This window comes from Microtus oregoni, unplaced genomic scaffold, assembly GCF_018167655.1.
Source record: "Microtus oregoni isolate MIOR12 unplaced genomic scaffold, Mior012 000029F_ref0000214, whole genome shotgun sequence".
In the NCBI taxonomy this organism is placed as follows: domain Eukaryota; kingdom Metazoa; phylum Chordata; class Mammalia; order Rodentia; family Cricetidae; genus Microtus; species Microtus oregoni.
Window position 1 is genome coordinate 23,820,766 of NW_024543088.1, and position 19,199 is coordinate 23,839,964.

Sequence of the window (19,199 nt, forward strand, 5' to 3'; positions counted from 1 at the left end):
GGGTAGAAGACGTGTCAGTTATGGCAAGGAGACTGTAACTCAGGAGACAGGGTGGAAATCCTAGCAATACCTCTTGTTTTTCTACTTCTGCCTCTGCCAAGCTGTTCTCCTCCAGTCCTTTGGTCAGTGGTTACGACACAGCCCTCAAGCAAAGAGAAGACAAGGACCTCATTCTGCTAGCCACCTGCCCTTTTCCTAAACGTTCTCTCTCCTCTCTGTTCATCCACACCACATCCTTTTCCATGTAGTTTCCCATCCTCACCGTCTAATGCCCATGCAACCTGTCCTGTTCATTTTGTTGTATGGCTCACGTGCCAGGTGTCCTTGAGGTCCTAGCTTGTATGCTGTTCCAAATGACTTTGAATGCTGAAGACTGAGCCAAGTTCCTTTAGAATGTTTATTGTAATTGTAAACAATGGTGTGTGTGTGTGTATGTGTCTTTAGCTGAATATCTTCCACAAGTCTTTTTATTATTTGTTTTATTTTTGAGATTATAATTTTATCATTTTCCCCTTCCCTTTCTTCCCTCCAAACCCTCTCATATATCCCTCTTCATGAGTCTTACCTCACACCATTTCATTGTCCAAGCTGAGTGTGTGCTCTAGGAAGGTAGAGCTCCCGGCTGGAATTGTCTGTCACTTTATTCTAGTGCTGAAGAGATGGTTTGTAAATTTTTGAAGATCTGTTTTAATTATTAAAAGTAAATTGAATGTTGAAAAGGGAAGGCTACAAAGAAACAAAGTTAGAGGTGAGGGCTATTAAAGTAGCCGTTGTGCTGTTTGAACCACTATTGAACCTGCAGTAACATCCTTCCATTGGGTTTGAGGGTTTAAATTCCAGTTTCCACCAGAGAAGAACGAGTAAGAAAGCTTAGGGAAGAGAAAGATCTTCATTCTCAGAGTCTGAAGGAAAATGGTTGGTGTGGTGGCGTCACATGGCTCAGGGGCCTCTTCTTTTACAGGTAGTTCTCATGTGTTGGGAAAATCGTCTGTATGACGCCATGATCTATGTCTACAACAGAGGCATGAACGAGTTCATTAGCCCGATGGAGGTAAGATGCTTTCTAACGCAATGCATTTGACCTTGTCTTGTGCCCCCTGCTTTCCGTAAACTTGGAATAGTTGTTTCATCTGATCATTTTACAATTTAATACTAAATTCATTACTTTAAAAAATTATTTTTTTTTGTTTTGTTTTCCAAGACAAGGTTTCTCTGTATAATAGCCCTAGCTGTTCTGGAACTTGCTTTGTAGGTCAGGTTGATCTCAGCTCACTGAAATCTTCCTGCCTCTGCCTCCCAAGCGCCAGGATTAAAGGCATGTGCCTCCATGCCCCACTCCGAAGAATTAATTTTTTAAAATTACATTTATTTATTTTTTTGTGTGCATGCACGCCTGTGTGTTTATGTGTGGTGTGGTTAGGCATGCGTGTGTGTCGGGGACGGTTGATTCTCATTCTTCTGCCACATGGGTCCTAGGGATTAAACTCGGGTTGCCAGGGCTCCTTCTGCACTGAGCCATCTCTCTCACTGGCCCTCAGCTTGGGACTTTTAGGTGGTATTTGCTTTTTTAATTTCTTGTTGCTGATGGTTGAACTCAGGACCTCTGTGTGCTGTGTGTTCTCTACCACAGAGCTACACCTTTAGCCTTAGGAGTCTTTAGTTGCATATGTGAATATTTAAATATTAGGGAACAGTAAACAGAAACAGTGCCTACTGTTAACTTTAAGTTCTGTTCTGTTTTATGTAACTTTCCCAAAAGGTCTAAGAAATTCGTGTACTTGTGGTAAGGAATGAAGTGCTGGTGGGCACTGCTGTCTTGAGTGTGGTCTGTGAGGTCCTGAGAGTCGTCAAGAGTCTGTGAGCTGCTATCTGTGACTTTGTGATTACAGAATGCCGAGGCTTTCCTGGTGCTGCTGCTGTCTCCCAGGACACCTGCCTCCCTGGGAGGATCTAGGAGCACAGAGGCTTTAGTCTCTGGATGGTGTGACCGTAGATACATGTGGCTTTCTCAGTCCCTGCTCATTGCCGTAGCGGCAAAGGTACCCCAGGAGCCAGACGCTCCCTTTAGCATTGTTTGGCCAGCAATTGTTCAGTTACCATTTGTACACCACCTTCGATTTTGGTCACGCCGGTGGTTTTCCCGTGGTCGGTTTCTAACCCCGACTGTCGGTGATACTGAGACTCTGATCTTTGCTTTAATCGTGTTGACTGTCCCCTCAGTAAGGCTCACCCTTCCTCACATCAGAATGTTCTCACGCCACCTCAGGACCGCCATTAGGAAGAACCAATGTGGTGTCCAGTTTTTCTCAAAATAATTCCTTAAAGCAAGTTCTAATTTGAGGCATTCATTCCACTTTGATAAAAAAATGGTTGTTGAGGTAGGGTTGGTAAGATGGCTCAGTGGGTAAAGGCTCTTGGCAACCTGACCTTGATCCCTGGAACCTACATGGTAGAAGGAGAGATCCAGTTTTCCCAGGTTCTCTTTTGACCCGCACAGACATGCTGCCGTTCACCCCCACCCCCGCCCCCCTACACACTTAGAAAATACGTTAATTAAAAAAATTGAACTGATTGCTGGATTTTTTTTTTTTTTTGAGACAGGGTTTCTCCGTAGCTTTTGGTTCCTGTCCTGGAACCAGCTCTTGTAGACCAGGCTGGCCTCGAACTCACAGGGATCCACCTGCCTCTGCCTCCCGAGTGCTGGGATTAAAGGCATGCGCCACCACCGCCCCGCTGGTTGCTGGATTTTTATGTTGCTTTTGACAGTTTCATTTAATCTGCTTTTGTTCATTTCCAGTCTGGTTTATGGTTCTAGCTTGCCGTGCCGTGTCAGGTGGAACACGGCTTTGAGCTTGCCTCTCTTGTTCAGAGTAGTTTCTGCCTTGAATGGGTCTCGGCGGGGCAGCCTGGTATTTGCTACTGAGTGGTTTGGAGACGTGGGCAGTAGGCAGTGGGTTCATGGCGTGGTTCCTTTTTTCAGTGTGTAAGGCTTAGCTGTCTTAGTTCGGAAGAGGTCTACATTAAAAGACAGTTTGCATCTTTTGAAAATTGCTAGGTTTTCCAGGATGAAAGACTGAAATCTCCCCAGTGCCTCGTGTCGGGAGGAAAGCCCTCTCCTCTACTAATTTAAGATCAAATGTGGAGGGGAGTGAAGGGGCAGTGGGGAAGGGACTGCAGTATGCAGAGTGGAGAAAGCATGACCATCCAGTGTGTGTCAGCATCAGCTAGTGGTTCGTTCTTAGAGCTGACCACTCACTAATGGTTAGTTCTACGAGTAGGCAGAGTAAAGGCTGGTACATCAAGGCCTTAACCGGAAGGGAAAGGGGCAGAGTTAGGGCTTCCAGAGGAGAGCTTTTTGCTTTGTTTCCCTTTAAACCATGTGAGTCTCTCTACATTGGCTAGCTTCTCATCCTGGGATTTTCCTGTCTCTACCACCTGAGTAGTGGAATTAGCTGGGATTGTAGGTGTCTGCTCCAGTTTTTTGTGCTTCTTGATGCTAATGGACAGGTGAATGTGTACTTCTTGGTGCTAACAATCAGTACAGTGGAGTCTCACTGGGTACACAAACCCCATGCCCATCAGTGGATGGCCAACACTAAACAAACTCAGTGGCAGCTTTTGAGATTTATTATTTCATATGGCTTTGTTTGGGTATTTTTCAACCTTACTGGTAATTTGCTTGTATATTATGGTTTCTCAATGGCTGTGTGTGTGTGAGTGGGGCGGGGGGGAGAATGCTTTTTCTTCTACTTTTTAAAAAATCTGATTTGTTTTTATTTTCCTTTTTGTTTCCGTTTTGTTTGTTTGTTTTGGAGACAGGGTTTCTATGTATCTTTGAAGCCTGTCTTGGAACTAGCTCTTGTAGACCAGGCTGACCTTGAACTCACAGAGATCCGCCTGCCTCTGCCTCCCTAGTGCTGGGATTAAAGGCATGTGCCACTACCGGGCCTTTTCTCTTTGTTTCTAAAGAGAGAGAAAGAAGGTATGGAGTGTGAAGGCTCTCAGAGGAGTTTGGGGAAGGGAAATTGTGATCAGAATATATTGTATTAAAAGTTTTTATTTTCAATTAAAAAACAAAGTAAGGTGGATGAAAATAAGTTGTGTATAAAACTTGTGAACCTGCCTTAATCGTGGTAAGCAGTTCTTGTGTTTGGTTACAATGACAAGTGCAGCAAGGGGCTTGAAGCAGTTGAATGTCCAGAGCCACCAGGGTGATTCTGTAACTTAGTCGTTACCCTAGTGTGACGAAGGGAGCAAGATAAACCACTTCGAGGGGCTGACTCTGTGTATCTCAGATAATAAATATTCATAAATGTCGTTGTTAAGAAGGCAGTTTCTCTCTAGTCAGGAATGTTGGGCATGGTGACTTACGCCTAGAATCCCTGTACTTAAAGCTGAGGCAGGAGGATTGCTATGAATTATAGGCCGTCCTGAGCTGCAGAGTAAGACCTTATCTCCAAAACCAGACAAGAATTCCTTTGGAAGACCCTGGCCATGATCTCTTTGGGTCTGTGGGTTGAGGTTGCGTAGGTAATGTTGGGCTGCAGCTGTTGAGATGTCCCCCATGGGCAGTGTCTTTACCACTCACTGGGATGGTGTCCTTCATCTGATTACTATTCTTTTGAACACTAAAGCTCTTTCTGAACCTGGGATGCTTTTTATATGAAAAACCACAATCTCCACAAAGACCTTCATGTAGCTGGGGTTTATTAAATTAGAGTGTGGCTTTAGCATTTCCCTGGTGATTCTTCTGAATAGCTCTGTTCATAGCGTTTTGTACTAAGCACAACAGCAAATAACTCCATAAAAGAAAGGATTGATAACTTTAATGTTATTGATTATTTTTTAAAATATTGTGCTTTAAAATGATGATGATTTTTCTGTTTGAATTTAGAAACTGTTCAAAGTCATTGCCCCTCCTCTGAATGCAGGAAAAACTCTTACAGGTATGACTTTCTTTGTTACATTGTGACTGACATTTTTGATGGGGGCACACATGCTCCACAGTGCACATGCGGAGGTCAGTGGGCAGCACTGCAGAGTCCTCTGCTTCTCCCCTTCCACATTCACCTGGGTTTCAGGTCAGACTCAGGCCATGAGGCTCAGACAACATGCGTTTTCACCCCCAGCTGTCTCCCTGGCCCTCCCCCACCTTTCTTCTAGAGACAGGGTTTCTGTCTGAACCCGGAGTTGTCTGCTTGGGTAATGCTGGCGAGCCAGTTCTGGGGTGTGCCTGGCAGTGCTGAAGCTACAGTATGCTTTTCTATGGTTGCTGGGGATCCAGGCTTAGGCTCTCATGCTTGCACGGCGAGCGCTTCACTTCTGAACCATGCTGCCAGCCCCTCCTACATTTTATTCTGATATGGATTTCCTATTTCATTAGGAAAGGTGCATCAATATGTGTCTGCCTTTTGAACTGTAGTGAGATTTGTTTTATGGCTGAGTGTCTGGTCTGTTTTAGAGGTGTTTCAATTACACCCAGGAACGTGTTGAAAGTATTCTGTTTGGTGGGATTTTCTGGTATTGGCTTATGGTTTTGTGCAAGTCTTCCAGGTCTTGCCTGTCTTCTGTAATTGCTTTATTGAAAACAAGTATAGAGATCTTTATTGTTATTTCATTGTTCTGTCTCATGCCTCAGTTCTTCCAGTTTTTATAGCTAATATTCAGAAAATGTTTATCATTTGGATGAATGGCAGTTTCATGGGACATCTTCAAATTGCTTATATCTGTGATGATATTTTATGTTTCAAATTTAATATAGCCTAACTCCTTTTGTGAAGTAATTCTTAAAGACTTGGTAACTGTTACCAGAATGTCTTTTGTTCATGGTAAATAACCTGGTAGCATTATATATCAAAATTACTTTAGTTCAAGTGGGAAAGTAGATCCCCACCAGACTCTCCTAATTGCCATTTAGCTGAACTGAAGCAACAGTATAAATTAATTTTTTATTGCTTTTCAAAAGTTTGTGAGCTGCATTGAAGGTTTTGACTCCATGTGGAAGTTGCTGTTTATGAAAATTGCTAAGTCACACAGTGCAAGCATTAGGAAGAAGCATTTGTACCTGGGAAACTCGGAAGACAAACCTGAGAAGGACTTTGCTTACTCAGAGGCCACTTGCTCCATCAGGAGCAGGCACACCAGCTTCTGCTTAGTCCACCCAGAGATAAGCTGCGGCCACCAAACTGTGCACAAAAAGCCCCATTCTCCACAGTTTTTAAACTGTGGTCTTCATGCAATCAGAGAGAAGTGTCAGTACATCTCCCGCTAGGGCTCCTTTGCTGCTCTGTGGGTCTTTTCTGTCTCTTGCCATCAGTAACCACACAGATACTAATCTTTCCCTTTCACTCCTACCCACCCTTTCAGCCCTCTGGTGGCTGCTCTCATTAAGTCTGTGCAGGATCTACACTCTCTAGCCAGTGGTACAGTTCCAGGGATTGACAGTGTCAGTGTGGTGATTTGAAAGAGGATGGCCCCCAAAGGGAGTGGCACTATTAGGAGGTGCGGCTTTGGCAGAGTAGGTGTGACCTTGTTGGAGGAAGTGTGTCACTGTGGAGGTGGGCTTTGTGGTCTCATGCTCAAGCCATGCGCTGTGGCTTAGACCACTTCCCGTTGATTACACAAGATGTAGAGCTCTCAGCTCCCTCTCCAGCACCATGTCTGCCTGCACACCACCATGTCCCACAATGTTAATAAGGGACTAAACCTCTGAACTGTAAGCTGCCACCTCATTGAAATGTTTTCCTTTCTAAGAGTTGCTGTGGTCATGGTGTCTCCTCACAGCAATAGAAACCCTAAGACCATCAGAACCTGTTGATCTTTATCTGGATCCTTGTCTCCTAAGTCTTTGACCAGGAGTCTCACGCGACATTTGTTTGTCTGTTGTTTTTTCTAGTTAACAAGCTGGTACGATCATGGGTGACAAGCTCAGGATTTTACACCTCTGATAAAGTGATCATTGTAGCCTAGGCATCGACACGGTCCTGTGGTGCATGGCCCTCTTCTGAGTTCATCTGAGGCAGTCCCCAGACTAGGATGATGGTGTCTGATGGTCTCTTTTCTCAGCCACCGTCAGCTCCTCACCATATTGTCCCCATCACCTTTCCTTCTGAAAATGCCACCTACAATCCGCTTGCCACTTTCTCACCAGGGACACAGAGTCCAGACCCAGTCATGGCAGACAGTGCATTTTAAGGTGATTGCTTTCTGCCTTCCTGCATTGGTTCAGTAGTTGTCTTGGTTCTTCCTGAGTCTTCAGATCTGGACATCCAATAGTGTGGTGCTGACTCTGCTGGGACTTGTGAGGACCTCACTTCACGGTAACTGTCTACAATGGCAGAAGGTCATGGCCCTGAGACTGACTGCACCCAAGAATATCAGACCACGCTCCTCCCCTAATAGTGGTCAGGGAGACCTACTTGATTCTTTTGTTTAGGGGTTTTCAGTTCCCTGACAGGTTAGAGTTTTCCTTTGGCCTTCATGGGCAGAGCTTCAGCATCGGCCTCTGGTCTTCCCTGGGGGCGTGCAGCTCTCAAGTGTGCTGTGCAACTGGGATCCCAGGAGTACGTTGGGTTTTTAAACCCTTGGCAGATTCATCCTTCTTAGTCCTCAGTGATAGCAGTGCCTCAGGCAGCTGCAGTGGTTGTTCTCACAATGCCCTAAGAGCAGTGCTCTCCTTTCGAGGGGTGCTGGGTCTGGGTGAAAACAGTCGTGTGGAGACTCTGGATTCTGCTGTTTCCCCACTGAGTAGGTCCTAGTTCATTTTGTCGGGCAGCTGTAGGGGAGCTGCCAGGTTGGTGGTGTGCTTGACCCTAGGGCCTCATGCAGACTAGGCTCACATTCTTGGGATTTCTGTCTGTCACTTAAGCTAGAGAAACTAGAAGTCTTCCTGAGTGTTGTCTCAGGTGTCACAGTGTACTTAATCCTAAGGGAAAGGCCTCAAGAGAAGAGAACTCTGGGTGTCCTCAGGTTGCTAGCATCTTCTTGCTCTTCTGTAAATCCACATAGTTACTTTGTGTAGTAAGTGCCAGCTTGCAGGGATTTTTGTTTACAATGATGGGGGCAGGAGTCATTTCGTTCAGTCTTAATCTGTTATATTTAATTATAGCCCAAACCTTATATTACTGAAACAGGCTTGAAAGTTGGCTTTTACACATAAATCTACCATAAATGGATGTGGAATATTGCACTGAAGAATGTAGATGGAGTTATTGAGTTTTTATGACAAAACTCTAGAGCACACTGGGAAGCCTTGAGCAGTGGAGAGCGAATTAGATTTTGTTTACTGTCTCTGCACATCCACTGACCACCTGTTTGCGTGTCAGGCACTATGCTGGCTGCTTAGAGGCCAGATCACAGACTTCCCTCTCCAGAGGAGCTCCTGGGAAGGGGATGGCAGAGAGGGGCATGCTAATTCATAGATTCAGCTCGCTAGGAATATACTACAAGCTAGATATACTCTTCCTGAGATTTCTAACAACTAAACAACTAAAGTATTTACAAAATCTTGTGCCAGCAAGATGACTCAGTGAGTAAAGGCTCTTGCTGCCAAGGCTGAATTCAAACCCTAGACCCACACAGTGGAAGGAGAGAACTGACTCCAGCTCCCAGAGTTCTCTTCAAACCTACTGGCATGCACTTACGCATGCACACATGCGCTGAATCAGTCAATGAAGCTGAACTTGGTGCATCATGAGGTGATTGCTGTCGTGTGTCATATGAGTTGGGGTGGATCAAATAACACCTTCAATTAAAGCAAAACATAACTATTCATCTGGTTTTGAGAAGTTCAATTTTATTTGTAGGAACATCACAGAGTTTTCGTATTTTTGAAGATACTGATAAAGAGATTTTCTTCCTTAAATGATATCTAGGATTCGTGTTACAGAACCAGAAGTTCCGGCTCTTCATTACCAATAACAGCTGCCTATACCCTTCCCTCCATAGTGTCCCAGGCACCTCACCTTATTGATGGTGGTTCATCGCGTGCATCCTTTACCCCTTAGGCTAGAAACTCATCGAATTATTTTTTGTGTTCTAAAAGTCTCACCAAATCACAGAATCTCTTAAACATAGTTTAGAATAGGCTCTTTAGTCAAGGCTTATTCTCTAAGCATTTGGAAACATGGCCTCCTGCGCCCTGTGCACTGTGGGTGGTAGGTGTTCATGTGACCAATTAGAACACACCATGACTGCATCTCAGTGGTAACTGGCCATGGTCTACATATCGCCAGCTTTTCTCCCCTTCCCTGTCCCCAGGCTGTCGACAGTAATACATAAGCGTCTACTTAACTCTGCCTGTGTCTGTAGATACAGTCTAATGGAATATTTAATGCGTGACAGTAATCGTCATCTCACGTTTATGTTATTTGGAAACATATTTACTTCCTGCTAAGGCCAACTTTGAGAGTTTTCCCCCACATAGACATCAAGCTCTGAAAAGGTAAGAGAGAGACATGCTCAGTGCTTTTCTTTCTGTTTCAGATGAGCAAGTTGTTATGGGCAACAAGCTCCTGGTGTACATCAGGTGAGAGTTCTGATGTGTCCGACTGTCCCCCGACTCCCCGTGTCTGAGGTGGTATGACAATATCCTGTCTGTGTAGTGTTTTCCAATCTTTCAAAGCTATTTTACGTAGAGCAGGTTCCATGTCTGGCAGTATCCGAAGCTTTTTGTGTTATTCCTGATAGACACTAACTCCTGACAGTGCCTGCTAGTCCCCAGGAAGAATTCTCTGTTGGTGGCGAGAGACCTGCCACTTAATGTATTCTCCTTTTTCCTCCAGAAGGTCTGGGTGATGTTACCCCGTTTTACAAATAAGGACAAGAGGTTTGCTTAAGTCACAGAGACATTAGTAACAGAGGTGAAACTGTACTGTTTATGTCCCTACCTGTAGAAGAGGATTCATTCCAGTAGAGTATAAAGGCTCGGTCCTGGTGGAACTGGCCATGCGACTGCTTGGCAGGAAGGCGGGAGACGGCCGATCCCCTCAGCATCATTTTAGTTCCTGTGGCATTGGAGTAGACGTTGGCCAGTTTCACACCTCTTAGATTGGTTCACTAGTAAGGACACAGCAACAGTTACCCGGCAATTTATTATCATATTCTAAACTCTAGAATATATGGTACCAAGTTGTTTCTGTTATTAAAAATGATGATGGAATCTTAGAGGTGTAAAGTTTGTCCCTACCCCTCCCCAAAAGAGTTAATTAAGAGACTTATGCTGATCTCCATAAATAATTAAGATCATTAATTTTTTTAAAGAAATTCTGATTCAGAGGTGAAGCTCCAGGGCAAGTTCTTTCTCAGATGCAAATGCCCCTGAAAATGCAGTGGTTACCCCAGCTCATCCCCACAGCTCATTCTGCGTTTTACCCACCACCATGAAACCTCTAGTCTTAAAGTCTTGGAGGCTATCAGGCCTCTAACAGGCAAACTGTAGTTGAATGGTACCATTAGGTTCTTTCTCGATATCAAGTCTTTGATGGAGGGTTCCTATTGCTACTGCCCTTGAGTGAGGTACAGGAATGGAGGCCCCTGCTCAGACACAGGATACAAATTGCTGCCCCCCATCACCCATGTTTTCTGAACTGAGTATCATCTTTATATTTTTCCTTGAACTAGCACTTGAAAACATAAAAATTACGCATATTTATGTGCTACCATGTGGTGTTTAAGTGTTAGTATGGTTCTCTCTGGAAGCTTTCTTGTGAAACAGTTCAGAAGCCTTTGTAGAACATGGGCCTGCACCTTCAGACCTGACTCCACAGTCCGAGTCAAGCCAGACTCCCTCCATTGCTCCCTGGAATTGAGAGTTAGGAGGCTGCACTGTGATTGACAGCTCTCAGGTTATGGCGCCTGGCTCTACCGTGCTCCCTGCCAGGTCCCCCATGCGGTGCTGACTCAAGTGACAAGCTTCTCCCACTCTAAAAGACAAGTCTGACGTTGCTGTTGTTTGGGGGATTGGTCCAAAGTCCTCGGGACCAGTGATGAAGACAGCCAGAGATGAAGCTGGCTGGCTGTAGCGGTTCCTCTGGCCTCCCCTCCTCATCCTGCTCATGGCAGCTCTTTCATTTTTATTCTTTCTCTCCCTTCTCCCCCACCCCCTCTCCCTCCTCCTCTCCCTCTCCCCTCCTCTTCCCCCCTCTCCTTCTGCCCCATCTCTCATTCTCTTAATGCAAGGCATCTCCAGAATTTAAAGGGAAGTCTCTCCTTCCCTTTAAGGCCCCATCATGTTCAGATTTCCATATTTTATTGTTTCTGTCTAATGTTTTCTTCCCACCTTGAGGCCCCATCATGGCCTTGAGGAACTTTAATTACAATAAGCCTGACTTGTGAGGGCAGTTTATATGTCAGCTTCCTTTCTGGACCAATCACTGCAGCCTTCTTCTCTTTTGACACTTTCTTCTGGCCTCTGGAAGTACATGTTGCCCTTATCTGGTCTCAGCTCTGCAGAGCAGCAGGGACCTGGCTGTGACCCTGACCTGACCTGAGTCTGCGTCAAGACGGAAGCAGCCTCTCAGGGTTGAAGCTGTTACTCACGTGACGTTATCCCCTCATGGGCCATCAGACCTCTTCTTCTTGTTTTCCAGCTGTTGTCTGGCAGGTCGTGCCTACCCGCTCGGTGACATCCCTGAAGATCTTGTTCCTTTGGTTAAAAACCAGGTGAGTATTATTATACAGTGTTTTTACTGTCTGAGCCTCGTAAGATGACTGTCTCAGTTAGGGCTTTTCTTGTGTTAAACACCATCAATAAAACCAACTTGGAGAGGAAAGGGTTTGTTTCAACTTACATAACACACTCCCTCTCTGAGGGAAGTCTAGACAGGAACTCAAACAGGACAGGGACCTGGAGGCAGAAGCTGAAGCAGAGGCCATGGAGGGGAGCTGCTTACTGGCTTGCTCAGCCTGCTTTCTCTTAGAACCCAGAACTACCAGCCCAAGCAGACTACAATGAACTGAACCTGCTATTTCAATCAGTAATTAAGAAAACGTCCTGTAGGCTTACCGACAGCCTGATCTTACAGAGGCATTTTTCTCAATTGGCTCTAGCTTATGTCAAGTTGACATAAAGCTAGCCAGTGTAATGGCTGCAGCCACACTACAATTAGACATTAAACATAACTCAGGAATTCCACTCTAAGGACAAGAATCTGCAGTGGTTAAGAGAGGATTTAAAAGAAACACTGTGGGACGCGGTGGCAGTTTCAAGTGACGCTCAGCCCGCCTGTGTTCCCTTCACATGGACCCTTGCTCTGGTGAGATGGCAGCTGCCAGGAGATAACCGACAGTTGCTTCCGACCCGCAGGTGTTTGAGTTCCTGATTCGGCTGCACTCCGTAGAAGCGTCCTCTGAGGAAGAAGTCTATCCATATGTTCGGACTTTGCTACACTTCGACACAAGAGAGTTTCTGAACGTGTTGGCACTGGTAAGGGACACTGCGATTCTTAAAGTATTTCCAGATGGTCCAAAGATGCGTGTGTGTGTGTGAATGATGTGTGGATTAGGAGAAGACCCACTAGTAGTGTGTGTGAATGATGTGTGGATTAGGAGAAGACCCACTAGTAGTGTATGTGAATGATGTGTGGATTAGGAGAAGACCCACTAGTAGTGTGTGTGTGAATGCATGTGTGGATTAGGAGAAGACCCTATCTAGTAGTGTGTGTGAATGATGTGTGGATTAGGAGAAGACCCACTAGTAGTGTGTGTGTGAATGATGTGTGGATTAGGAGAAGACCCACTAGTAGTGTGTGTGAATGATGTGTGGATTAGGAGAAGACCCACTAGTAGTGTGTGTGTGAATGATGTGTGGATTAGGAGAAGACCCACTAGTAGTAATGCTCCAGCAGGCGAGTAAGGAGTTGAAATGCAGCTCTTTCCTTCCTTGCATTTTTGTTGGGTTTCTTTATATTTATAAAATGCTATAAAAATCAGAGTACTGTTTCCCATAATTTATTTACTTTTATTTTATGTGCATTGGTGTTTTGCCTGCATGCGTGTCTGTGTGAGGGTGTCAGATCCTGGAGTCACAGACAGCTGTGTGCTACTATGTGGGTACTGGGAATTGAACCTGGGTCCTGTGGAAGAGCAGTCAGTGCTCTTAACTGCTGAGCCATCTCTCCAGCGCCACGTTTTTGTTTTTTAAAAAGCTTTTGGCTAGGTGGTACGACCTTGATTCCATATGTTATGTTACTGGTGTCCACAGTATGGATGAGCTCTGAGGGAGACGTAATGAGTGTGGCAGAGTTAGCTGCAGTTGAGTAGAGTCCCGGCTGAAAGGCGCCTTCATTTAGTCAGGGTCGTGGCTGGAGACGGCCAAGAGGAACGTGCTGTGGAGGTTCTCTCACGACTGTTACAACACCTGCTAAATCTCCATGCCTTTGATTAGCAGTTGAATAATACTTCATAGCAAATGGGACTCTCTGCATCTTGAGTGACATCTGGCTGTAGCAGCCTGGGATGAGGGAGGGAGGAAGCGGGGAGGAAGAGGGAGAATATGTTCGTGTGTTTGTTCGTGTGTGTGTGTGTGTGCACGTGTGTGTGCGCTTAATGTCAGAAGATGGAACCGAGATATTTTCTTACCCATTCTCTTGTCCTCAGACAGGGTCATATTTACGATATACTTCACATATTTAAGTAAAGAAATATCTCTGGTTGAACTTTCCAGATTAATAAATGTTCCTGTGACCTCATATTTTATTTTTCTGTGTGAATAATTAACTAGATACTTCAATGGCTGTCCTTCTGCCCTCCCTCCCTCCCTCCCTCCCTCCCTCCCTCCTTCTCTCCCTCCCTCCCTCCCTTCCTTCCTTTTTTTTGGTAGTGGAGGAGAAAATTTATTACTGATGAGAGGGAGATGTAGTCAGAGGCAGGGACATCTGAGAGAGGCCAGAGTGGACTCTCCCCTGAGGGGAGGGGGAAGGGGACCAGGTGCAGCAGCCAGGAGGCCCAAAGGAGAGTAGATGAAAAGCTGTTTTGTTCTCAGTAGTTGTTTTTAAAGCCTGCCATGTGCCAGGCAGAAATAGAAAGGGAAGGCATGCCAATCTGAGGAAAGAGAAGTTAGAGAAAATCCGTGGTCCATTTAAAGGCTAGCAGGTTCTTGAATAAAACTGATAAGAGTCTTGAAAGCCCATGGCTGTGCGGATCCTTTTAAACCGTCCACGAGGACAATATGCAGTCTGTTTCCTTCGTCAGGAACATAGCAACCATCGTTTCTATGTTATTTAGCATTCCTCAGAACCAGGCCTGCTAAGTGAAAACCAGCAGAAGATGCTCTGGGGTCTTTTCTCCTCCTGCTCAGTGTGCCCCATGTAACTCAGTTCTATCCCTTTGTGTGTAGTCCTGTATGGACTTAGTGCTTTTGTAACATACTGCTTTCTTGTTGCCACCCAGAATCCAGTGTTTTTAAGTGCTGTGCTTGGCACTGTTTGGAGGATATGGTAACTCATTCTGGTAATTAGGCTTAAAAATGTTGGCCTTTCAGAAGCCGTGCCATAATTATTTTTCTTTATTTTTTACATTTCTTATTATTAAAATACATTAAAAAATTTTTAGGTTATCATATTAAGTCCTTGGTTTCCTCATGGCATCTTCATACATGCATTCATTATACTTTGTTTTCTTCCGCTCCTCTCCCCGTGGTCCTCCTCCCAGTCAATTCTTTTCCTTTCTCCAGTAAGTCCCCTCACATGTATCCTGTCACCTTCCTTGGTGGTCTCTTCTGGTCTCTTCTATCTCCCATGACCCTCTTTCTAGATCACGTCCCACAACATGGGTTTGTAAATTCACACACACACACACACGCAGATCCACAGACACTGTAAACTAGGTTCTGCATGTGAAGAAAGCATGTAATGTTTATCTTTGTGAGTCTGGCTTATTTCCTTCACATAATGATTTCCAATTACATTCATTTTCCTGCAGATTTCCTAATTTCATTTTTCTTTATGGTTGTGTAAAATTGTGTTATGTGTATGGTCCACATTTTCTCTATCCATTCATCTGTTGATGGGCACCAAAGCTGGCTCCATTTCCTGGCTATTGTGAATTGCACAGCTGTAAACCATGATTATTTTAAAGTGCCTATCCCTGAAAACCCTTTTTCTTAATTGTAGAAATCATGAAAATAATTTTTCATGGCAGTAAATGGCATTTCAGTTATTTCCAAGTACTAATCTGAGTAGTGACTAAGCCTGCGGCTTTGCACCCTTCTGTCCTAAGGACTTGGTTCCAGGGTGCCCAGTTTTGCAGGCGTTTCTGTGACCTCCACAGGCCTGCAGAGTGATGGTCAAAGGGAGGCCAAGAAGGTTCAGTTCTACACAGCTCAGTAGCTGGTGTTGGTTCAGACTTTAAAAATCTGACCCCAAGTGGTTTATCATAGGCATATTTAAGTGCAGAACAACTCAGTGAAAATTTTCCTGGTGATAATTAACTCAGTCTCATGTGTACAACAAATCAGACGTAAATCTCCTTGAGGAACAAAGTAAGTTAAATAAAGATCGGACATGACTGCATTGAGATTCCATGGGTCGCCTTCTATAAAGAAAGGTTCTGTACATAGAGTACTGAGATGAGGGAGAATTTAGTAATTTGTTTCCTTCTGAAAGTAGCAAATAACAATTACTTAACATTTTTCCATAAAGACATGTTCTATAGATTGAGAAAAACAAGTCTATGATAGATAATGGTCTGGGGAAGGATCTGGTGTGGTCACCAGGCTAGAAAGCATGTCTGCCCCCAGCTTTTTGGGCAGATAACATGGCATTCTCCCCGTAACAGACAACCCTGTGTGTTTAGCATCCCAGGTTCCCCTGGTGTTTATCTGTGACTGCTCTTTTGTAGCACTGCCTTGCTTTCTTCCTCAATCACTTCGGTTGTATAACAACACTATATATATCATATTCATTTTAAGACCTTAGAATGTCACGACATATTAATAAATGCTGTAGTTTTCTGCTTAATTTAATAGAAATACATTATCATAAATATAAGACATAACTGGGACTGGAGTGGGCTCAGTGGTTAAGAGCACTTGCTGCTTTTGCGGAGGACTTGGGTTTGATTCCTAGCCCCCATGTGGTACCTCACAGCCGTCTGTAACTCCAGTTACAGGAGATCTGATGTCCTTTTCTGACCTAGGTAGGCAAGTGGTAGATGCACATACATGTAGGCAAAGCACTCATACACAGGAAATAAAAATGAATCTTAAAGAGTGGCTGGAGAGAGCTCAGTGGTTAAGAGCATGTATTGCTGTTCTAGAGGACCTGAGTTCAATTCCCAGAACCGTTGTCAGTGGCTCACAGCCACCTGTAGCTCCAGGGGCATCTAGCACCTCTGGCCTCTGCAGGCACCTGTACTCTTGTAGAGAACTTCCACTATCTCCCCCGTGTATATACTTATATATACACGTGTATATATAATTACATGTAATTAATTATGCAAGTTATATAATCATGTAATTAAAAATAGTAAAAGCAAATATTTAAAAATAAATCTTTTTTTTTTCAAGTCAGTGTTTCTCTGTGTAGCCCTGGCTATCCTGGACCAGGCTGGCCTTGAACTCAGAGACTCACCTATCTTTGCCTCATCAATGCTGGGATTAAAGATATGTGCCACTACCACTTAGCAAAAACAAACCGTATTTGTGAATTTGTGTGGGCTTTACACTATGTCATTTCTGTGGAAGGACAGCTGCTCTGTCCATGTTCCTAGCTTGGCTGCTGTAATATAAGAAGCATCACCTATGAGTGGCCATTCTTTGTATTTGAAATATTTGGACTCGCCATACGAGACTCCAGTTACTTTTGACCATGCTGGGGTGGATAACATTCTGAATGCATATTTTCTCCACAAAATGTATCTGAATTAAAGAAATTACTGGATATTATTGGATAATATTCCTTAAAATTAGAATACAAAGATTATCCTCATTTTATTTCTCAAATGCTCTAATAATCATCAAGGCATTTTATAAAAGAAAATAAATTCTCTTGTTTCTTAATAAAGGGGGGATTTAACAATTTGTTTCCTTCCAAAATTAGCAAAAAGCACTTATTTTCAATTTTGTCTTTCTTTTAGACCTTTGAAGATTTCAAAAATGACAAACAAGCCGTGGAATACCAGCAACGCATTGTGGATATTTTACTGAAAGCAAGTATTCAAAGATTGCATGTCTTTCTATTGATTGACACTGTATTAAGCGAATTGAACTTTTTATAGCAAGATTTGAAACAGTTTGTTCAGTGGAGCCATTTGTTGCAGTGCTAGTATTAGATTATGGTGTTTAGTCTTCAAGATGTGAATGAAATATTAGTGATTAATTGAAAAAGCTTACTGTGTCACACTGTTAGACTGGATGCTGGGGTACAATGTATGAGCCTCTAGAAATGCTTATTGTGGTAATCACTTTATTAGTATGATTGTATGTAATAATAGAGACAGCTTTAAGAAATAATTAATGCCAAGAATCTCTGTCTCTTTCCAGCCTGCTTTGGTTACTATGGTATTACCATGTTCTGCTGTGGCATTAAGATGATGGGTGACACTTAAAAATGATTTGAGGATTATCTCAATCCAGCTTCAGAGTCGGCAAAGACCTATTTTAGGCTCCGTGCTGTTGCTATGCGTGCGTGCAGAGACAGACGGGTTCTTGTCCTGTGTTGGCTCAGCTCTTCGGAAAGTGTCCATTAAAAGCTTAGCGTTAACACTCTTCATCTGCCCATAAAGTAGAGGTTTATTCCTTTTAGATTACTTTGGTCAAGAGGCCATAATTAAAATGTCCTCTAGTTATATGTAGCATAAACACGCTGCAGCTGTCGTATTCTTGGTGATATACAGAGCATACGCACAGTGTACACATCAGCTCAGCCCTCAGCTTTCTATTAGCCTTGTAAGACAGGCAATGGTGACTATGAGAACAGAATTTACAGTGAAATCCAGGTGGTTAATATAAAGACTTTCGTCTACATTCCCAGATAGTCTGCCTATTTGTAGACCTGCCTTTCGTCTATCTGGTATTTTTCTGTGGCTCTCTGTTAGATCATTTGCTGTTAAATTGTACCTGAGAGATAACTCAAAGTGACAGTAGTCTATTACAGAGCTGTATTCTTTTTTAAGCTAGAGATAGGCAATCTGATCCAATAGAGTGGCTTCAGAACCCCCAGGGATTGAGTTCGCTCTGTTTCTATTACACTTAGCACATGGGTTCTGTCTGGTTCAGTGTAGCTGTTCCGGGCCAGCTGTTCCCTGCAGCTAACAAGTTCATGTCATCAAGACCCAGAAGGAACTGTGTCCTTAAGGAAACACCTTTGAAGTTGCGTACTATAAATCTGCTTATAGCACGTTATCCAGATCTTTGAGAGCTACTAAGAGAGACCAAAGCATTCTGGGTTACCATATGCTCAGCTAAAGATGAGAACTTGTGTTTATCGGTTAGGAGGGAAGAACAGATACTAGAGAATGTGGTAGTGCACTTTTACCATCAGACAGACTCGAGATTTTATTGAGAAAAGGGTTTATTTAGCTCAGTGTTGGAAGCTAAAAGCATAAAATTGGGTAGCCTTGCCTGTCCGGCTTCTAGTAAAGGTCTCCTCGACTTTGTTACAACATGGTGAATGGCATCAAGTACCAGGGAATGTGAGAGGAAGTCAAGCAGTCAGAGAGAGATTGTAGGGATCAGGTGAACTCCTTTTGTGACAGCTCAGCATTAATCTTGTCCCAGAGCAATGTCTGCCATACCTAGGTTCTGCCTACTAGGCCCTGCCTATCAAAGATTTCACGTTTTTTACAAGTGAGACCAAGCTTCCAGCTCGTATGCCTTGGGGAACAAACTCTATTTAAACTATTGCCTAGTATATAGCAATTGCTATATCCATCCAAGTGGTTTACTATGACACCCAAGATCCTCTATATTTTATAGTCCCTGACTACTCTCTAGCTGGTTCCTTTCCTTCTCTGTCCTCCACCTCCACACACACGCTCTTTTACATGCTCTTCACCCATGCTTCCCTGTCAGCATCACGGCTTATGTTCTTTCAGCTACTCAACGCCGTTCAGCCCTTTCTCTGTTAGATTCTGGACTGCCTTCTGCGTCTTCGCACACCCTTCTCTGTGGGTTAGGCCCCTCCATGTTCTCAGGAGATCTTGTGCTGCACTTGCTCACTGCATTGGAATTGTTTACAGATTTTCCTGTCTCGATTTGAGCT

The 19,199-nt window shown here is 43.9% G+C and overlaps 1 protein-coding gene across 4 annotated transcripts in view; it reads left to right on the forward strand.

The window, feature by feature from the left end:
- Nucleotides 1-19,199, forward strand: part of Vps8 (VPS8 subunit of CORVET complex) — a 225,342-nt gene that overhangs the window by 88,796 nt on the left and 117,347 nt on the right. For all 4 annotated transcript variants that reach the window (XM_041678171.1, XM_041678173.1, XM_041678172.1 and 1 more), the window contains 6 exons: nt 962-1,051; nt 4,895-4,946; nt 9,484-9,526; nt 11,589-11,661; nt 12,305-12,424; nt 17,074-17,145. In XM_041678171.1, coding sequence (XP_041534105.1) covers nt 962-1,051; nt 4,895-4,946; nt 9,484-9,526; nt 11,589-11,661; nt 12,305-12,424; nt 17,074-17,145 — 450 coding nt within the window. The remainder of the gene's footprint in view (nt 1-961; nt 1,052-4,894; nt 4,947-9,483; nt 9,527-11,588; nt 11,662-12,304; nt 12,425-17,073; nt 17,146-19,199) is intronic.